This window comes from Embiotoca jacksoni, unplaced genomic scaffold (genome assembly GCF_022577435.1).
Source record: "Embiotoca jacksoni isolate LCO1_2020_lvr unplaced genomic scaffold, fEmbJac1.0.p SCAF_15, whole genome shotgun sequence".
In the NCBI taxonomy this organism is placed as follows: Eukaryota; Metazoa; Chordata; class Actinopteri; family Embiotocidae; genus Embiotoca; species Embiotoca jacksoni.
This window is the reverse complement of record NW_027185285.1, coordinates 7,349,755-7,368,030: the sequence shown is the minus strand read 5'-3', so window position 1 is coordinate 7,368,030 and position 18,276 is coordinate 7,349,755. Positions and strand designations below refer to the sequence as shown.

Here is an 18,276-nt window from a genome sequence, read left to right as displayed (position 1 = left end):
CGCAAATTTTCCGGGAACTGTAAATGACTGAAGGCAAAGAGACGCAGCTGACTGGATGCTGTTACCTGTGGAGTGAGGTTCCTCAGAACCAGCCAGCTACTGGTCCTGGTGGAGCTGTCTGTACTCCACGCGGTACCAGCTGCTGTGAGAGACAGCAGTGGAAGACAGACATCTAATTAGCATGACGTTCAAACGTCAAAGAGAATTTAATTGTCATATTCAATTCAATTCAATTTTATTTATATAGCGCCAAATCACAACAGAGGTTATTTCATGGCACTTAACACATCAAAGTCCTTACAGCAGAGAAATATGCCCAGTAAACCACAGGAGGTTACACCGTACAATTCGATTTTTACTTTCCTACTCCTCCTTTCACCTTCAACAAGAATATCATTAAAAAAAAAACACACAAAAAAAAACTTTAAAGAAATATAGAAAATGAAAGAATAAGAATATAAATAGTTAAATCAAAATGTATTCTGCAAAAAGCAGCTGGGAGCAGCGATCCTGGAGTAACCAAGATTCATGAGTCATCAGTCAGGAAGTGCACTACGCACTATTGCAAGTAACAAGTCTAAATTACATTTAAATAACAATGTAAATGACATGAGTGAAAATGACTTTAATAACATTGCAATGTCAGTGTCCCACATCCCGAGCTTTGTCTGAAACCAAAATCAGTTGCTTAAAGCTGAATGGGTGGGGTCGATTTCCGCCATGAAATAAAGTCAAACCACCTAGTGTCAGTTGACATTCATTCAACCACAACAAGGTCTTCTCAAGGCGTCGGGTACGCTGCCTGTTCTGTGCCTTCACAGTTGGCCTGTGGTTGTATGCCACAGGAAAACTCACATCAGCTCACATTTCACAACAGAAGAGGTCTTGAGCTTTGTGTCTCAGCTATGCAGCATGTCTCAAACAATTTCAGTTTTTATGTCCAATATTTTCACATAAATAACAAGAAAATATTTTTTGGGGCTAATTTGCCTACAAGCCTTTGCTGCCAAATCTTCCTTAAATAAAAGAATTCTTAAAGAATTACAACAACGTTAATCTATTTAATCCCTACCAATTAACTTCTTTAAATGTCTTTAATCATGCACTTGTTGTAAGGTAATAAAGGCAGTTTCAGTTCAAAGTACAGGAATAATAAGTCCAACTGGGATTTTCATCAAAATGAAAAGGGACGCTGGTTTTATTGACCAGACTACTTTTGTTAGAATCTTCTTTGTCTTCAGACAAAAGGTTTGTGAAAAGATATATGAATCTGCTTGAATATATATATAGCGTTGTCAGATAATAAGTTTAGAGTTTTGATTGTTTTAATAACAGTGTAATATTTGTCTGCATTTCTTGGTCTAATAATGTACAAACATTTATGATAAGATATTTACTACCAGATGCTATTGTGATGAGGGAAACATGACAAACTTTGGTGCCAAAAATATTTGACTACCTGTGGTGTAAGAGCTGCTCCAGCCTTGAGCCAGACCCAGGGAGTTGCCCCCCCAGGTGGAGGAAGGCTTTGTGTTGGTGAGGCCAGGCGGGGGGCGGGAAGGGGCCGTGGTGCTGCCCCGGGGGCCGTGGGGGACCTTCCACAGCTCGTGGGACAGAGAAGCCTGGCTGTGAGAAATGGGGCCTGGAGACCAAGTAGACTTCATCTCTGACAGTTTACCTGGATGAGACAAGGAGGGGAGAGGTTAGTTTGCGGAACCAGTTGTCTGAAAGACAGCTCCTCCCACAGGGGGAGTACTGCAGAGTCAAATGAAGTCCACAGGAGGCTACGATGTTGAATGTGAAGACCGCAATACCAAGTAAAACTCCTCACTGGATAACTGACAACCTTTTACATGTTTTTACTAATCTCCCAAAAAATTTAGGCTCATCAGGTTCTAATAATCAATGTAACTTAAAAAAATATAACTTTGAAAATATATAGCTCACAAACACCCCCTTGCAGCATGGGATGTTATGTAATGGTACAAATATATCTTCTGTTCCTATTTTTAAACATAATTACAACAATTATTATTATTATTTGATTTAAAGTACCTTTCTCACACCTCAAGGGCATTTTACATATAAAACTATGGAGCTAATTTCCTGCTGAAACTTAACGATTGTGGAGGCAGAATTACTCAGGACATTTGTGAGAAAGTCTTCAGCACACTGACAGCAGGAAGACGGTGCCAAAAGTTTTGCGATACTTTTTTTTTGTCATTGGAAGACATATTTTTGTGTACTTGTACCTTGGAGTTTCCTACAGTCACGGGTCTGTCACGTCGTGCGTGTGTGAGATGCTGTTTTGATCCGTCCTCTGTACGGCTTCATATCGCACCGGGAGCGCTTCGGAAACTAAGTGGTTTGTTTTTTTATTTCTGGCCTGTGTGCTTTTCCACGGTCTTAATACATGCTGTAATTACATTTTAAGCATTATGCATATGGAACATGCTGTGCAATTGTTTGATAGGTACATTTGACATTTTCAAAATAAAAAGCATTTTTTGGTCAATGGTGTTGTGTGTTCGCAAACATCAGTGTGTTATTAAGTGAATCGCAGGGCATTTGTGAAACTTGTTTTTTAGGTTTGTTAGGTTTTTGGCTGTAAGTTAGCTCCATGTACAACTAATTTCAAATATTACTTTTGATTGACTGGCTTTCATGTACTCTCGTCTGTGAGCCAAGTGGCACACATCCCTCCCCACACTGTGTTTGTATGTACGAGATATGTTTGAGAGACAGACAACAAAGAACAATTACTTAACTCAAACAGACAAGCGAGTTACTGTAAATCCAGGAGAAATAACAGGCTACACTCTCCTCTGTTCCACACTCTCCATGCCACACACAAGCGGGGAGGAGATACACTAACAGCACAGGGGAAATATGCACTGCATGAGGTACAAAGCTGACGGGGAGACAGCTCAAATGAAGGTCATATTTAATCAGAAGCACTGCCTTAAATGAAGCGGGAGAAATGTGCTTCCCCAGTGAATGGTTGACGTTCTGGGTGTTACAGTAACAGGAGGGTGAGGATAATGCTGATTTGCAGAGATTCAGCCACTGCAATATGGGGGGAAAAGGTTATGGATAAACCGTGTACCTGCGTCGTCCATCTCCGGGGACGAAAGACTGAACGAGCTAGTGTAGGCACTGACTGGCCAATCAGTGGAGGGAGGCAGAGCCTCGTTCTGAGATGAAGTGGGAGAGGAGCCTGAGCCAATGGCAGCAACAAAAAACAAATAGACAGACACAAATAAGGAAAAAGTAGCAGAGAGAAAATGGAATAAAGAAAATAAACCCAGTACAAATGATGATAGTTCAGAAGAGAAAAGTATAAACCAGTAAATGATTACAGCGGCAGTTAAAAGTAGGAAAATGAAGAACAAAAGAAGAAGAAGAAGCAGGCTCTGAGGTGGCACCAGCTGCACATACTGTCCAACAACTCTAGTACATTTGTATGGGGACACAGCCTGTTCAATAAAATATCTTTTTCAGATCACGGGGAAATATCTCCGCTTGGATTTATTGTGTTTGGCTTAACTGTGTTGTAGAATTTGACTTGTATGTTGGGAAGAATTCATAAACAAACATCTTAATATTAGCCATATAATACACTTTCCCCACACGTCACACAGCGCAGCACCTTTGCTCGTTGACCCTGTTCTCACCTCCACTCCTGTCCCGCAGCAGGTAGCGGTTGACGTCTTGGATGTTGGTGTTGATGGTGGGCCCGCTGGGGACACTGCCGGGGGTCATGTTGGGGTCAGTCTCCGGGTCGATATTCTGGAGGCCCTTCCAGGGTACACCGGGGCAAAACTCTGAAAGTAAAACCAACAAACATTTACATGCTTATTATTACCACCTGGACATAACTAATAAACTGACTAACCACACAAAAATCCTGTAATTAACAGCCATGTTTACTGATGAGACGATAAGACGAGATACGTTTTTACAGCCAAATATTAAAAATTATGAGATGGGGATATGCTTTGACTTGTGTTTTTTACTTTCTATTTCATGTTTTGCTTTTTTCAAGTATATTTGTAATACTGTCATTACAGCAGAAGTAATTATTGTACAAGTAGCTGCCAACATGGCAAACTGAATAGAACAAAAACAAGTGTTCCTGACCTGGTGGCCAGTTGATATTGGTCCCATTGGCCATCTTGTCACTGCTGCTCTTGCCCTGTCCCCAGCTGTCTGGGGGCACCAGTGGGCTGGTCGGAGAGTCTGAGCTGGATATCAGGTTGTAGGGGCTGTATGAGTCGTCCAGCTGAGGGGGTTTGCCAGGGGGGCCCAGGTTGGCACCTGAGAGAAGCCAAATGAAACAAAAGGAAGTTTAGAGGCAAATATGATGACTTGGCAGAGGTTTGGGATTTTTTTCGTCTACTTTGTAAACAATAACAGACATAGTCTATGTTAAATTTGAGTTGGTTGATTGTTCAACAGCATTACAATGTACAGCTCTTAAATTAAATGATAAATAAATGATATGGTGAAAGATGTTTTCTGAGCCCAGCAGCTCTTAAGATCTGGGTCTCCGGGGCTGATGTGGGCAGAATAAGAGAACTCATGCCCATATTTGAAATTTTTGCAGGCTGAAAACAGATCCATGGTCTAAAAGGGGTTTAATATAGTGTCAACATAAATACATTACTTTGAAAGGGATATAAAATGTTTTCCAGAAGAGATTCGTTATCTGTAATTACCCATGATTCCCTTTCCTCTCTCACCATGCTTGCCCAGGTTGGGCTCCAGAGGAGAGGAGTTTCCAGAGAGGCTTTCCATCGAGTTGGGGTGTGTCCACTGTGACAAGCGCGATTGGGGTTGGGGGGGTTCCTTCATAGACAGACCTCCCACATCAATGCAGTTTACATTCATGTTAGGATTCAGTCCAGCTGAGAACACAGACAGATGTTACTACACAAACCTGCCAGGATGACTGCAGTGTTACCTATTTGAAATTCAAAGAGCATAGCAGCTGCCACTTACAGAGAGAGTAGGGGCTGTACGTATTGGGAGAAGACTGCGGCTCTTTGGTCTGCAGGTCAGGGAGGCCTGGAGCCTGGGGGTGACCTGGAAATGAGTCCAGGGTGGATTTGGCCCCGCCAGGATGCAGGCCTGAGTGGGAAGGGGGCGGCTGTTGTTGCTGCTGCTTCATCAGCAGGGCCTGGGCCAGCTGACGCTGGTGCTGTTGGATCTGCTGCTGCATGTTATTGATTGTACGTGCAACCTGTGATGACATCACAATGGATACATATTTAGTATCGATATGCATGTGTTACAGCTGAAGATTTTCCTTCCATCAACTGTTTTTAGGCATATCTGGATTTTTTTTTTTATATAGTGATAATAATTTTTAGGTAATAGCAGAGCAGAACAGAAGAGAAAATGAAAACTTACTTGCTGCTCTTGTTGTCGAATGGGGCCAGAAACATTGCGCTGCGCCTGCAACATCTGCTGTTGAATTTGTAAACGCTGGTATGCCTGTGAATCAGGTATGAGCATGGTTTAAATAGTTAAAAGATGTCACAGTGTCTGTAAACCCAGTTATAACTAAGCAGTACCCATAATAATAAAAATAAAAATAATCTACATGTGGTTGAAAAATGGAAATGTAAAAGTCACGTTTCAATTTTAAATGCTGTGAATGAAGTCAGGGCTCTTTGTGCACATGTGCTTTCATCTCAGAGGAATTATATCTGATGCATCTAATAAAACACAGCAGATGAGGTGAAATGTGACTCACCAGTTGCAGCTGGTAAAGTTGATTCAGAAGGGTCATATGTTGAGGGTTTATTGGTGAGGTTAAAAGTGCAGGATTCAGACCAATGTTTTTTGCTGCAAACTGTAAGAGCTGTGCTTGAACCTGAGGGCAAACATTAAATACACAACAACATTTAAAGGTTTGTTCGTTTCCTATCTCACTTCCACAAAAAAGTAACGTGCAAGTGCTCGGCGTATCGTCTGTCGCTTTATGATGTATGAAGTTCAAAGACATATAAACTGGTATATAATAAATCAAATAAAAAGTTTTCATAGACCGTAATCTGAATACAAGATATTTATCGTTGCATACATTAAAACACTTTTCCTTCTTATCTGTTTGTATAGTAAGTGGTAAAGCAGGCCCCATGTGCATATGTATATGTTTTCGTGTGTCTGAGAGTACCTGAGGGGAGAGAAACTGAGGCACTTGAGCACGTAGACTAGGCTGAGAGGAGCTGAGAGGCGGCACTGGTGGCTGAGGAGGCGGCTGCGGCTGCTGCATGGCCCGGGCTTGTGCTGCTCCACCACCGCCAAACATTCCACTCTGCATCTGCCCGATGGAGAATAATTCGAGAAGAGAGACACGTCAAATACACTGGATCGACCCTCTGTTTGATCGGTTTCCTCAGGCTCTACCACAGTGAGCTTTTTCTTTTAAACACTGTGAAGCCGACAACCTGCTGGTGGGTCTGAAGAGCATTTTTAAATTTTTTTTTTTTTTTTTTTAAATTATTACAAAAATTATACCATTCATCACAGCCAGAAACCATAAAAATTTAACTTGCACCTTACGCCTTCCTCAGGAAAAATAACCAAATCTGATCTTAAATAGTAAAATCGTAAAATTCATTCTACGTGTCATTTAAAAACACCAAAAATAAAACATTTGTATGATACAGATTTTGGAAAAAAATTGTTTTTATAAAATTCTGCACTCGTCAGAGCAACTGGGAACCTATCAATGACCAGCTGAGATCAACAGTCTCGTGACAAAAATGTATTTTGTCTAAACTGCAGGCTGTGACACTTTCCAATACTTGCAGGCACTTGGAAACGTGTTGAATATATAGATGCCTTTTTTTAAGAAATGTTTGTAAAATAAATGATTAAAGAATTAAATTTATGTTTCTTTATCTTTGACATTATGAGGGTGTTATCGTGAAGATAATTTTGAGTTCTCCCTATTTTTAGCCATTATGGTGCTGCTCCCATAGGAATGCACGACTTGCTGGTGCAGTAAAAAAAGATGAGCACACTGAGTAAAAAACGTGATGGAAGCAAAAAACGCCTGCAAACTGTTTGGGGTTAAATATTTTAAAATCAATTAAGTTTGAAATTACTCAAATATGTTTCTTAAAATTGCAACAGTCAAATTCAAATAATGAGTATCACAAATGATAGAATTTAAAGTATTGTCCAAAAGTCATGCCATTACAGTAAACTTAGACGTGGTCCTTTGCGATGTGCAGTGGTGGATGTGGGCTGGTAAAAGTTTAGACATTCTTGATCTATTTTGTTTTGCCATTTTCTGCTCACTAAACCTGCTGTCTTTTACTAGACAACAAACGGTAAAAATAACTTTCCTCAGCCCATCCTCCCCTTCATATCCTCTACTCTCATTAGCTGGGTGAAGGATGCTATACATAGCGTTATATTTCTTACATTAAATTAGGAGCAGCTTTCCCTGGATCTGGAGGAAAATATCTAACCTGGAGCCTCTGATTATCAGCTCGTGTTACCAAAGAGTCCATTCAAAGCCATTGTTTAAATATTCCCTCTGGTGCTATTCTGCATTCAAAACCATTTCACGTACAGCAAATCTATAAGTAGATTAAGGAGCGACACGCTTACCTTATCCATGAAGGGCAAGCGGGGGTCCGCCGAAGGGTCTTTGGAAAGAAGCGGAGGCCGAGGGCAGCCCATGGGCTTGTTGATGAGCCCATTGTTGTAATCATGGCCGGCTATTCCCATCCCACGCTTGTCAAGCTCCGTCTTCTTCTCCAGCAGGGCACTCATGGCCTGATCCAGGTTCATGTTGTTGCTCTTAAGAGCCTCTTCTGCTGGATCCCTCTGGAAATGAAGTCAGTAATGCAGAAATAAATCACTGCCAAAGTGTAACAATGAAAATATACAATAATACATTTGGGGTACTGGTCAAATGCTCCAACTGTGCATTTAAAGACAAATAACAAATAGGGCCACAATTAATGATTATTCCTATTATCAATTAATCTTTCATTTATTTTGAATTAATTGTTTAAATTTCAGAAAAGGTGAAAAACAATCACAATTTACCAGAGTGTTTAATTTGTCAAAAATCAAAGGATATTTTAATTCAATCTAGCAGTAAATCTATGTACAATGTTCAAAGAATCAGGAAACCAGAAATGATTTCACATTTCCAGGTAGTTATTAACAGCAGGGAAGCAATTTATGTCAGTTCAACTCACAGGGAAGCCCATGTCTGTCAGCTGTTTGATGAGACGATTCATTATCCAGGCATCTTCCTGTTTCCCTGGGACCTTCCCCTGGGAGAGACGGTGATTGAAAATTGTAATATCAACTAAAAATATCAAATGAAAGGATATAGGACCATTCAATATGTAATTAGCTTTGATTCACACCTTCTGTGGGCCCTTTTTGGATGCATTGCCCCAAGAGTTACAGGAAGCGTTGCTCTCCTGGGAGGCGGTGCTGTTCCACATGTCTCCCTCCTCTGCATCCCACTGACCGCCCGACAGGCCGAGCTCCTCACCTCCACCTCCACCTCCACCTCCACCTCCCCACCCGTCTTGCATAGGTTTAGGGGCTGAAAAACAAACAGAAGAAAATGTAAACCAAGCAGCGACGGGGACAAAAAAAAGCTACCCTACGTGGTAAATTTGTCATGATCATCTTTACTTAAAACAGTTTATTCGAGCACAGATTACTACGTTTCCAAAAAGAAAACGCATATTATCATATAAATGGGTTTAATCTTTTTCTTCAACAATGCTCACTGCAATACTTGAAAACCTCAAAATAGCAATATAACCTTGACCTGAAGATTGAATTATTTACAATGTGTCTTGTGTCACCCAGAATCCACTGGTTCAATTAAAGTTAGGTATCTGGCAGGCTGTCCTTTTCTTAATAAGATCGCAGGTTTTTCCAATGTGTATTCAGGTTAAAAAAAATTCTCTGATGAGGGAAAATAAAAGTGACAAGGTCTAAAGCTGAGAAAATAACATGAACTAAAAAAGTAACACAAGTAATCTAACCACTTTAAAATATCGCAGCCACTAGGGGTCAGTGTAGATATATGTGTAAAATGTCCACGGCTCTTTCTTCCCTTGTGTCATATTGATGTCCTTGACTTGACTCATCAAGAACTTCTTTTCAGCAGTGGAGCACACATACGCAGTATCACCGTCCGTCGAAGGTGTACACACTCGGACAAGACTCGATATAAAGGATGAAGATATTTACCAGGTTTGCAAGATGCAGACGTCATTGTTGGGTTGCCCCTGCCATAGTTGTCCGTGTTGCTTTCTCCCCAGCCGCCGCAGCTCCCGCTAGGTTTGCCCCAGGAGGACGTCCCGTTATCCATGCTGACCGGAGAGGGTGCAGGTTCCCCCCAAGTGCTCTCTGATTTTGTGTGGGAGCTGGGCTGCTCTCCCCAACCTGGAGGACACACAAGGACAACAGCCTGTCAGTAAAAATACTTCACCGCACATAAACCAGTATCGAAAAATAGATGCTTCAGATATTTTAGACACAATTTTAAGTTGTTTTTTTTGTCATTTGACAAATTTTCTCATAAAAAGGCTCAACCAGATATCATTCACATCTAAAATAGTTAGAGACTACTATATTAAAACAAACAAATTGGGACATTTTTTCAATTGTTCATTGTCGTTCAGGACTGAGAAATGTCAAAAAAGTGCATTTCATAATCTTATCTTGTGGTGCTTTGCCAAATTTACAGACCATGCATTAACAAGCAAATCCAAATGACAAAATATTAAGTGCTGGGTCCTGTTGTTTATATTTGGATAATTCTGTGCTCATATAGGGATACAAATTTCAAAGACTAAATCGTCCATTTACTTCATGTGGAGCACAGCTCTTTCTCACAGACAGGCAGAATCTTGTCTATATTGCTCTATGCTAAAGTGGCTATCCAAGCTAGTGAACACACTCAGGCCATCTTACTTCAGATTAGTTATTGACTGTTAAAAAGGTTAGACGTGCCTGTTATATGCCTAATACACAGAGAGCAGGTCTGAAGCATATTCCACATGTTCAAAGTTCAATTTAATCATTAATTCTCCTTTTTGTTTTTCTGTACGTTTCTTTTTTTGTTCATAAAAACTGAACTTTAAATCTGAGCCTCCAGGAAACAACATCACCCCGTTTATCCTTCTGTTTGGGAGTGTGAGGTGCCAGCCATGCAGGGGGGCAGAAACCTGGGCTTGGCTGAGCAGGATAGTTGATGGAGGGAGGTGATGCCCATTTAAGATTTGGCACATCCCAGTTCCTTTTGGCACAAGACACATGGTGCTTGTCTGTAAGCCTGCAGCAGCGCTAGGCTTAGTTTAGCTCTCCCTCCAGGGAAAGGTCAAGTACTAAAGGCTGCTCCAAAATTATAGCTAACATCAACCTTCTGACCAAGGCCTCGCAGAAAAAAACAATCTGTCTCATTTCTTCCCCTCTTTTGAGATGACTACTGAGGAGTTGTTCTAATTTGTTTTTAACCCACTTTATGCTCAATAGCCAGTAAAATGATATGCTATCAGGTTTTTTTTCCAACATGGAATCAACATGCAGGGTCAAGTGTGGGACAGCAGGGGGCATCGACCCCTCTCGGTGCCTGGGGGCTTGCTCCACCTCCTCCCTTCATCGCCTGACAGATGGCGGCTCCCATATAATCACACACTTCCGATCCTTCTCAGTTTGCGGTGAATCAGTATTTTCACGAGTCACTTTGTAAACAGCATTCTTGTGCTTCCTTTGGGTACCCGTATGAGGTTGCCAGAGTTACCCGCACAGCCATGCCGGGCATTGTGAAATGTGAGGAGCCCCATGGAGGGACAAACTGATTTAGATAGTTGATTAGATGTAAATCCAAAGAAACTAGGTCAAGATTTTACCTTTAAGTGGATCAACAGCTTGGGGCTTAATAGTGCATTGCGCTAACTACATAACCAGCTTTCATGTTTGGCATCTTTAGTTTGCACATTGAAAGAAACAAAGAGAAACCTAGGCGAGCACTACACAATAATTCAACTCGAGTTACATTTGAAAAACTGAAATCAAATCAGCTGTATATTGAAAGCCAAAGATCTGACCAACTTGGCTTTACAAATCAGAGCTGTCTTACCTTGCGCTATCAGGGGACCCCTGTTGTGAGATGGCCCAGATTGGTGTTGCACAGTTGGATCCATGGGCCCACTGGTGGGGCCTGGGTTTTGGGTGTTTTGGCTATGGTTCTGTAAAGGTGCAGGCGGCCCATGATAAGGATGATTGTGAGAGTGGGAATGGTTGTTGTTTGAACCTGTGGGGTTATTGCCTCCAGTGGTAACCTTAGCCTGGGACATTCCTGGATTATTCCTGTCCCACAGATTGACTGCCTTGTTGTAGGTACCAGGTTCACCCCAAGCGGATGTCCCATCATCTATCTCCATCTTGCGTCTGATTGAAGGAGGGGAGGGCTCCTCCCAGCCTGTGGGCTCAGCTGAGGACTCCTGCTTACTACCACTCCAGCTTGCACCCTGTTTCACTGAGCCTGAGCCACCCCAAGAACCCATGCCCCCTCCTCCACTGTTACCACTGGGGCCATCCTGAGGCTTGCCCCCCCAACCTTGAGGAGGGCCACTAGGGCGCTGGGGAACTGACTCTCCCCAGCCCCCATTTCCTCCAGCTCCAGATATCCCAGGTCCTGAAGCAGACATTCCCCAGCCTCGTTGGTTTTCCTTCCATCCGCCTGATTCTCCCTCCCAGCCGGGGTTAGTGGGGCTCTTTTTGCTCTCCTCTGGTTCTCGCCAGTCCCCAGCGTTATTGCTCCCTCCACTGTTGCCCCAGCTGTGGGATGTTTTCGGTTGCTCTCCCCAGCCCTGGGATTGTGACTTGATGTGAGAATCGTCCCACCCAGTTGACTTCTCCTCTCCCCAGGACTGACCACCATTCTTGGATATGCTCGTGGTGGGACCTCCCGTTGGAGGGTTCCCCCAGCCACCTGGGCCTCCCGGGGGCTTAATGTTGTTGGGTGGCTCTCTCCAACCAGAGCTGGGCTGGTTGGTAGCTGCTATGCTTCCACTCCAACCGGAAGCTCCCTGAGAACCAGGCACATCATTTTTGCTCCCAGAGTCAGTCCTCTGAGGGGGGGCCGCGTTAGTGATGGAGGGCCCCTGGGCATCGCTTGGAGTGGTTGGGCCAGAGACCCATGAATCAGCGCCTGCATCATTCTTGCGTTTAGTATTGTCCATGTCCCAGGAGGTGTGCTGGCGAACAGGGGTCTGTCCCCAGCCAGTGTTGCACAGCACCCTGGGGTCCAGATCCTGGGCAGGCAGCGGAGGAGCCGGATTATCTCTGGATGAGCGGTCTCTCTGCTGGGGATGTCCTTCCATGCTGTCACTGCTCCCTTCACTAGCACCGGCTGTGCTCACAGCTCTGTTCCAAGGACTTGCCTGTGAATCTTGGGGAGGAGAGCTGGGTGTGTCCCAGCCTCCCTGGGCCTCTTCAGTGTGCTGCTTCCCCCAGTCTCCACTTGACTGTTCACCCCAGCCTCCAGACTTTCCTGCTCCACCTCCTCCATGGCCCCAGCCAGAGTCCCAACCAGGTGCCTCCTTAGATGAAGTTGCCTTTGAGTTACCACTGTTACCCCATACTGAGTTACCATCTTCTCCATTGACCTGTGAACCACCTGGTGGTGGCTTGCCCATGGAACCCAAGCCTACAGGTGCACTACCCCAGTTGGGCAAGTTGCGGATAGGGCTTGGGGGTTCCTGCTTATTAGTGTGATTTGGTCCATCAGTTTTAAGGTTCTGAGGTTCTGAACTGAAAGACACATTTGTGGACGGGGAGGGGTGCGGCTCTGATGCGTCAGAAGCCATTATGGTGCCCCAGGCGCTGCTAATCCCAGAGGAGTTGCTGTTAGTGTTGGCTCCAGTACAGGTGCTGGTCTGGGCTGAAGGAGGGCCAGGCGGATTACAGAGGTTGGGTGTAGGTTGAGGAGGTGAAATGGTGTTGGCTCCCCCTGAGCTGCCTCCCCCTGTGCCTCCCCCGTCATGCCCCAACATAGGCCAGGCAGACGGGTTGGCATTAGGGTTTAGGTTCAAGTTAAAGTTGGTGGTGGAGGACGATGAAGACGAACCCCAGCCCCTGCTGCCTCCTCCTCCTCCCCCTCCCATTGGGCTGTCCCCCTTTCCCTCACTCCCCACTGAGGACTGAGGGGGACAGTGAGAGGGTCCAGGCCCAGAGCCCCAGCTGCGATTGGCTGCAACCTGGCTAGAGAGCATGCTGGTTCCAGTATGATTGGCAGGGCTGGGCCCACTGTTGGCTTTGCTGCTAAGGTGGTTGGCAGGGAAGTGGCCTGTCTGGCTATTGGCTCCCGTGGCCATACTCACTGTACTACAACTACTGCTAGTACTACTGCTGCTGCTGCTGCTGGTCAGGCGACCAGGGTCAGTGTCCAAAGGGCATCCTCCTGGAGGGGCCTGGCTCTGGCTGAGGGTAATTGAAGGCCAAGCCTCTGTGTCCTTCTGGTCAATGATCAGTTGATCCCAGCCGCTGAGATTGGTGGAAGATGCAACACTTGTGGCACTCCTGTTGGCTGGCAGGTGTCCCCAGAGGGGATTATCATACTGGGCTCCTTGGCCACTCTGTGGGGGCAGTTCTGTATGGAAGGAAATAAAAATAACAGAAAGATCAGGCCATGAGGATGAGCAAGAAGATCAGAGAACAGCAGCATAAGTTATGTATATTGTCTCGCCCACAAAGTTGAAATACAATGGCAACCTGCAAGGTGTCTACTTATGTATGCACAGACTTCACAAGATGCTTTGTTGATGAAAATAAATACCACCCACACTGAAAATGCAAACTCACGAGTGGATAATATGATCACAGAGGGAACTTTCACAGAGCCCGTTCAAACACTGCAGTTTCCCACATTGTTTTAATGCATATATTTTCAAATATTCTGTGTGTCAGGACAGGACCAACTCTCTCCATGATGTAACTAAGCTAAGGCAGTCACGAAGTAACTACAAACTACACTACAGTATTGAATAAGCATTAAAATATCTGTCAAATAAAGCATTCATGGAGTGAGCTACAGAGGACTGTCTCTACCTGCTCGATTGGCTTGTGCTTCTATTTTATGACTTAAACGCTGCATTTGAATTGTCAAAAACAAATATTTCTCAAACTGATAAAAAGTCATTGCTTTTATTGTTCTTATTTGACACTGACTGTCGTGGGAATTCAGACAACCGTGAAGCTATTTGACAGTCATCATTGTAGATATTATTACATTGGCTTGCAGTAAGCATGCTGTTTAAAATCAGTATAACAAAAACAAAATTAAACCTTTATAGTTGCATATATCTAGAAATTTATATATTTACATGCAACACTAATGATAATAATTAAAAAGTTACCAAATTTTAGGGCTATATTTAGTAAACAGGGATAAAGATTAACCCAATGGAAAATGGTGCCACATGCAAAATCCTTTTTGCATAAATAATGCACACTTTTGTCACATACAAAAAGATCTAGACATTGTATCTTTGTAACAGGTCACCCCAAGAGGAACTCTCATGATTTGGGATCCACGTTAGAAAACATAATCCATAAAAGCAGCCATGCAGCTGAGACATCCTTAACTTCTGACCTCCTAACCACTTCAGTCATGACCTCTCCTTAAAATGAAGCACAAAGAGTCTTCAGCCTTAAACAGCCCTGGGAAGCCTGTCGCTTCACCAACACGTCAGCCTCCATTTGCCCATGCAACTGCTCTGACAACCCAAAGTAATGCTTCGGCTTATTTTGCTTAGAGCTCCACAGAGTGAGCTCCTGGAATTCCACTGTGCATTTAAACTGTGTTTGTGCAAAAGAAGTCCAGTTTCAGATCACGACTCTTCCGCCTGATCAATGTGTCACCACCTCACTGCCTCATTTCTGCTGCCCCTCATGCTGCAGCCGCTCTTGTTTACATGCGCCCTCACATGCCTGCATAGTTTGTATGCAAACACACTGACTGTGTCACAACAACATGAGGGAAGTGACAGCATTTGTGCACCACCCCCTGTTTTCAAGCTTACTTCAATGCTTGCAACTAAAGGAGAGGGAGAGAGGACACACAGAGAGAGCAGGGGGGGGAAAGAAAAAGAGGGCACTGTGTTTCTGACACACACACACACACACACACACACACACACACACACACACACACACACACACACACACACACACACACACACACACACACACACACACACACACACACACACAGTGCTGTCGTTCTCTAGAGTCACTCTACTGAGAAGTGCAGGACCGCCATTTTCTCAGCCCTGAACTGGAGCCAAAAAGGCTCTGATACTGTACTGTCTGTATCTCCGCAACTGCTGCTTCAATAGCACCCATGTCTCTCTCACAATCATTACCACAAAACACAAGAACTCAACACTGCATGCCTGCAAAGCGCTGTCGCTGCAGCTTTACTAAGTGCTCATCCACACAGTGCGTAAATACAGGCAGCCAAAACAGCGCAGAAGAGGCAGTGGCGAGAGAGGAACAGGGAGACAGACAAACGAGAGGTAGATGTGCAACACGGTAATGAAATACCTGTGGAGAGGTGCCTCCCGACCATCCTGTAAAGAACTAGGTTTTGTGCAAAGCAGCGACCATCCTTGTCTCAATATGTCTGCTAGGCTCGCCAAGCTTCTGAGGCTCATTTCTGAAATGCTGCCAAGAAGTTGCACAGCTCTTGCACGGCATGAGACAACCCCCCTCCTCCTCCTCCCCCTCCGCCTCCCCCTCCTCCTCTTCCCTCCCTTCCTTCCTCACCCCTCATGCTCTGTCCCTCCCACCAACACTGCTTTGGCTGGGTCTCTCCTCTTCTATATATTGCCTCCCTCTGGCTTTATTTATATTGTGCACTATTCCTATCCTGACGGAGGATATTCTTCCTCTCTGGAAATGCACTGAAATGAGGCTGCTTGGGGGGGAGGGGATGGGAGTGTTTGTGAGAAATGGGGGAGACAGGAGACTTTCATTATGCACTCACAAGGCATGAGGTAAAACAAAACAAAAGACAGACTCTTCTACCCTCCTCCACCCTCACATCTTTCAACCTTTCAAAACTGTCACTAAATATTTTGCTCCATCTGCAATTAGCACTGCCGCCCACAATGGAAAGCCTCTTGAATAGCAGTGGCAAGACAAACCTCAGAAAAGCCTGCTGCACCCCCCAACCCCCGCCAGTGTTCGAGTCTCAATTTTCTCACACATATGCACATGTTTACAGGCCTATGATCAGATCATGCATCATAACAAATGTCAGTGTTCGTCTGAATTCGTGACTTCTTGTGGGAAAAGCAGTGATCATGCACAGCAACACCAAACATCAGGCAGTTTAGGGGGGGGGGGGGGGGGGCACTTTCTGGACACAGGGCAAGCACATGAAATGAGCAAGCCTGTATGGATCCGTTTGAATTGCATGATTATGGACTGGTAATCTGGTTTCAAGCATGGCAACGGGAGCCACTGGGGAGACAGAGGTTGCACAGAGCGGCAGCAGAGCAAGATATCCATGAGAAAGAAGGCACGGAGGGAAGAGGAGAGGAAGGGCAGGCAGCTTGGCAGTAGAGAGAGAGTGCAACAGCTCGTTGGATCAAGGCTGCTATTGTATACAAATGATCCCAGCGCCCACACCAACAACACAATAAGTCAATGTTTGATGGAGAACAGAGTCCCTTTATGGCTGAGGTTCAGCCCCCCTGTGCCTCTCAACTGTGAGGACCTAATGCACGGTGAGGTCATGGCCGCTCGCTCTTTGTGTGTTAACATACACACAAGCACATACACTGCATGTACTGTGTCTATGCATTTGGCAAGCAGGAAAAAAAAAAAAAGAGCACGGTACTTTATGACAGCTCAGATCAGCAGGCAAACATTAGAAGGCTGAATGAAAACATGAAGGATAGCTTCATGTTTTCATTCAGCCTTCCAACATTTTTCATTGTTCAGAACAACTCGAAAGTATTTGGTCACACTTAAAAATGTATGAATTTTATTGTGTTAGATGAGAAAATGTCAAATGGCGTGTATTTTAAAGAAAGATACAACGACAATGTTCTAGTATTTAGTTTGCCATCCTGTGTCTGTAATACTGTAGTAAATGTTTCCTCCATGTTTCAACCAACAAAGCTTTCAGGTCATCCCCACTACAGGAAAATTTTTTTTATCCATGATATCCCATAGGTGCTGTATGGGATTCAGATCAGGACTCTGGGAGGTCCATTCTTAGACTTTGATTTATAAAATATCATTTCAACTGGCGGCTGATATGATTTGGATCATTATCTCACTGAAAGATTCATTTTTCTTGATTTTTCAAAATGACATGGTCCAATCTGCTGCTGGTCTGCCTGTGCACCTTCTGTTCTCAGCCCTCTATTTTTGAGCATTTTTGACAACAAACCCTACTGTGGAGGATGGAAGATCTGAGTTTTTTTTTCTTTTCTGAAGTGGCATTTTTTGTTAAAAACAATGCTCAAACTTCTTTTGTTTTTATCACAAGTTTGACCATCGGAACTCGTTCAAACCTTTTTTTGTTCCCATTACGAGGAGTATGTTCATCCTTTTGGTTTTATTTTAGTCAAAATGTTTGTTTGTGCTAAACACAACAATCTTATGAACTTGATGAACGTTAGTTTAACTGTCCACATACTTTTCGGGGCCACTGTATGTAACACACTGTACAAGAAAGGTGAGTGTGTGTGTGTGTGTGTGTGTGTGTGTGTGTGTGTGTGTGTGTGTGTGTGTATAGGAAAAGATACATGGGGGTAGAACAAGGGAGGGATCCAGAGGAATGAAAACACAAAAGGTCGAGAATACAGAAAATGAAGGACAGAGATGGATGCTGAAAGATAGATGCAGGAAATAATCTAGAAGGTTTGTGTGGGCCTCAGCTGTATTGATCCAGGCTTAATGAAGTCCCCGAGGGGCAGAGAGACTATATGTAACACAGCTGACAATGCATGCTGCCAGCCAGATGAACGAGCTCTCTGATGGACACACAAACACAAAGACACACCTCCCAGGAATGTGCTATACATCTGTTTATGATCTGATATATTGGAAACTGTGCCAAAATAACATTATAGGAGCAGCACAAGAAAACAAAAGTCACATCTGCCAAGTAAATGCAAATAGGTTTAGTTCTACTAATATTTACAGCACTACTTGCGTAACATTTCTGTAATGTAATATGTTGTCATAAAGTCTTAA

The 18,276-nt window shown here is 43.9% G+C and overlaps 1 protein-coding gene across 8 annotated transcripts in view; it reads right to left on the bottom strand.

Annotated features, from left to right (window-relative positions):
• The window catches only part of tnrc6c1 (trinucleotide repeat containing adaptor 6C1), a 47,934-nt gene that overhangs the window by 3,530 nt on the left and 26,128 nt on the right, over positions 1-18,276 (bottom strand). For 2 of the 8 annotated variants that reach the window (XM_069149219.1, XM_069149226.1), the window contains 15 exons: positions 11,141-13,654; positions 9,247-9,441; positions 8,403-8,587; positions 8,229-8,306; positions 7,630-7,848; positions 6,182-6,328; positions 5,759-5,878; positions 5,413-5,496; positions 5,002-5,242; positions 4,719-4,907; positions 4,141-4,317; positions 3,675-3,824; positions 3,107-3,217; positions 1,460-1,678; positions 66-142 (listed from right to left, as the gene is read on the bottom strand). In XM_069149219.1, coding sequence (XP_069005320.1) covers positions 66-142; positions 1,460-1,678; positions 3,107-3,217; positions 3,675-3,824; positions 4,141-4,317; positions 4,719-4,907; positions 5,002-5,242; positions 5,413-5,496; positions 5,759-5,878; positions 6,182-6,328; positions 7,630-7,848; positions 8,229-8,306; positions 8,403-8,587; positions 9,247-9,441; positions 11,141-13,654 — 4,706 coding nt within the window. Of the gene's footprint in view, positions 1-65; positions 143-1,459; positions 1,679-3,106; positions 3,218-3,674; positions 3,825-4,140; positions 4,318-4,718; positions 4,908-5,001; positions 5,243-5,412; positions 5,497-5,758; positions 5,879-6,181; positions 6,329-7,629; positions 7,849-8,228; positions 8,307-8,402; positions 8,588-9,246; positions 9,442-11,140; positions 13,655-15,609; positions 15,692-18,276 lie in introns of those variants that run through there. The other 6 variants (XM_069149227.1, XM_069149220.1, XM_069149221.1 and 3 more) reach the window with 6 other exon arrangements.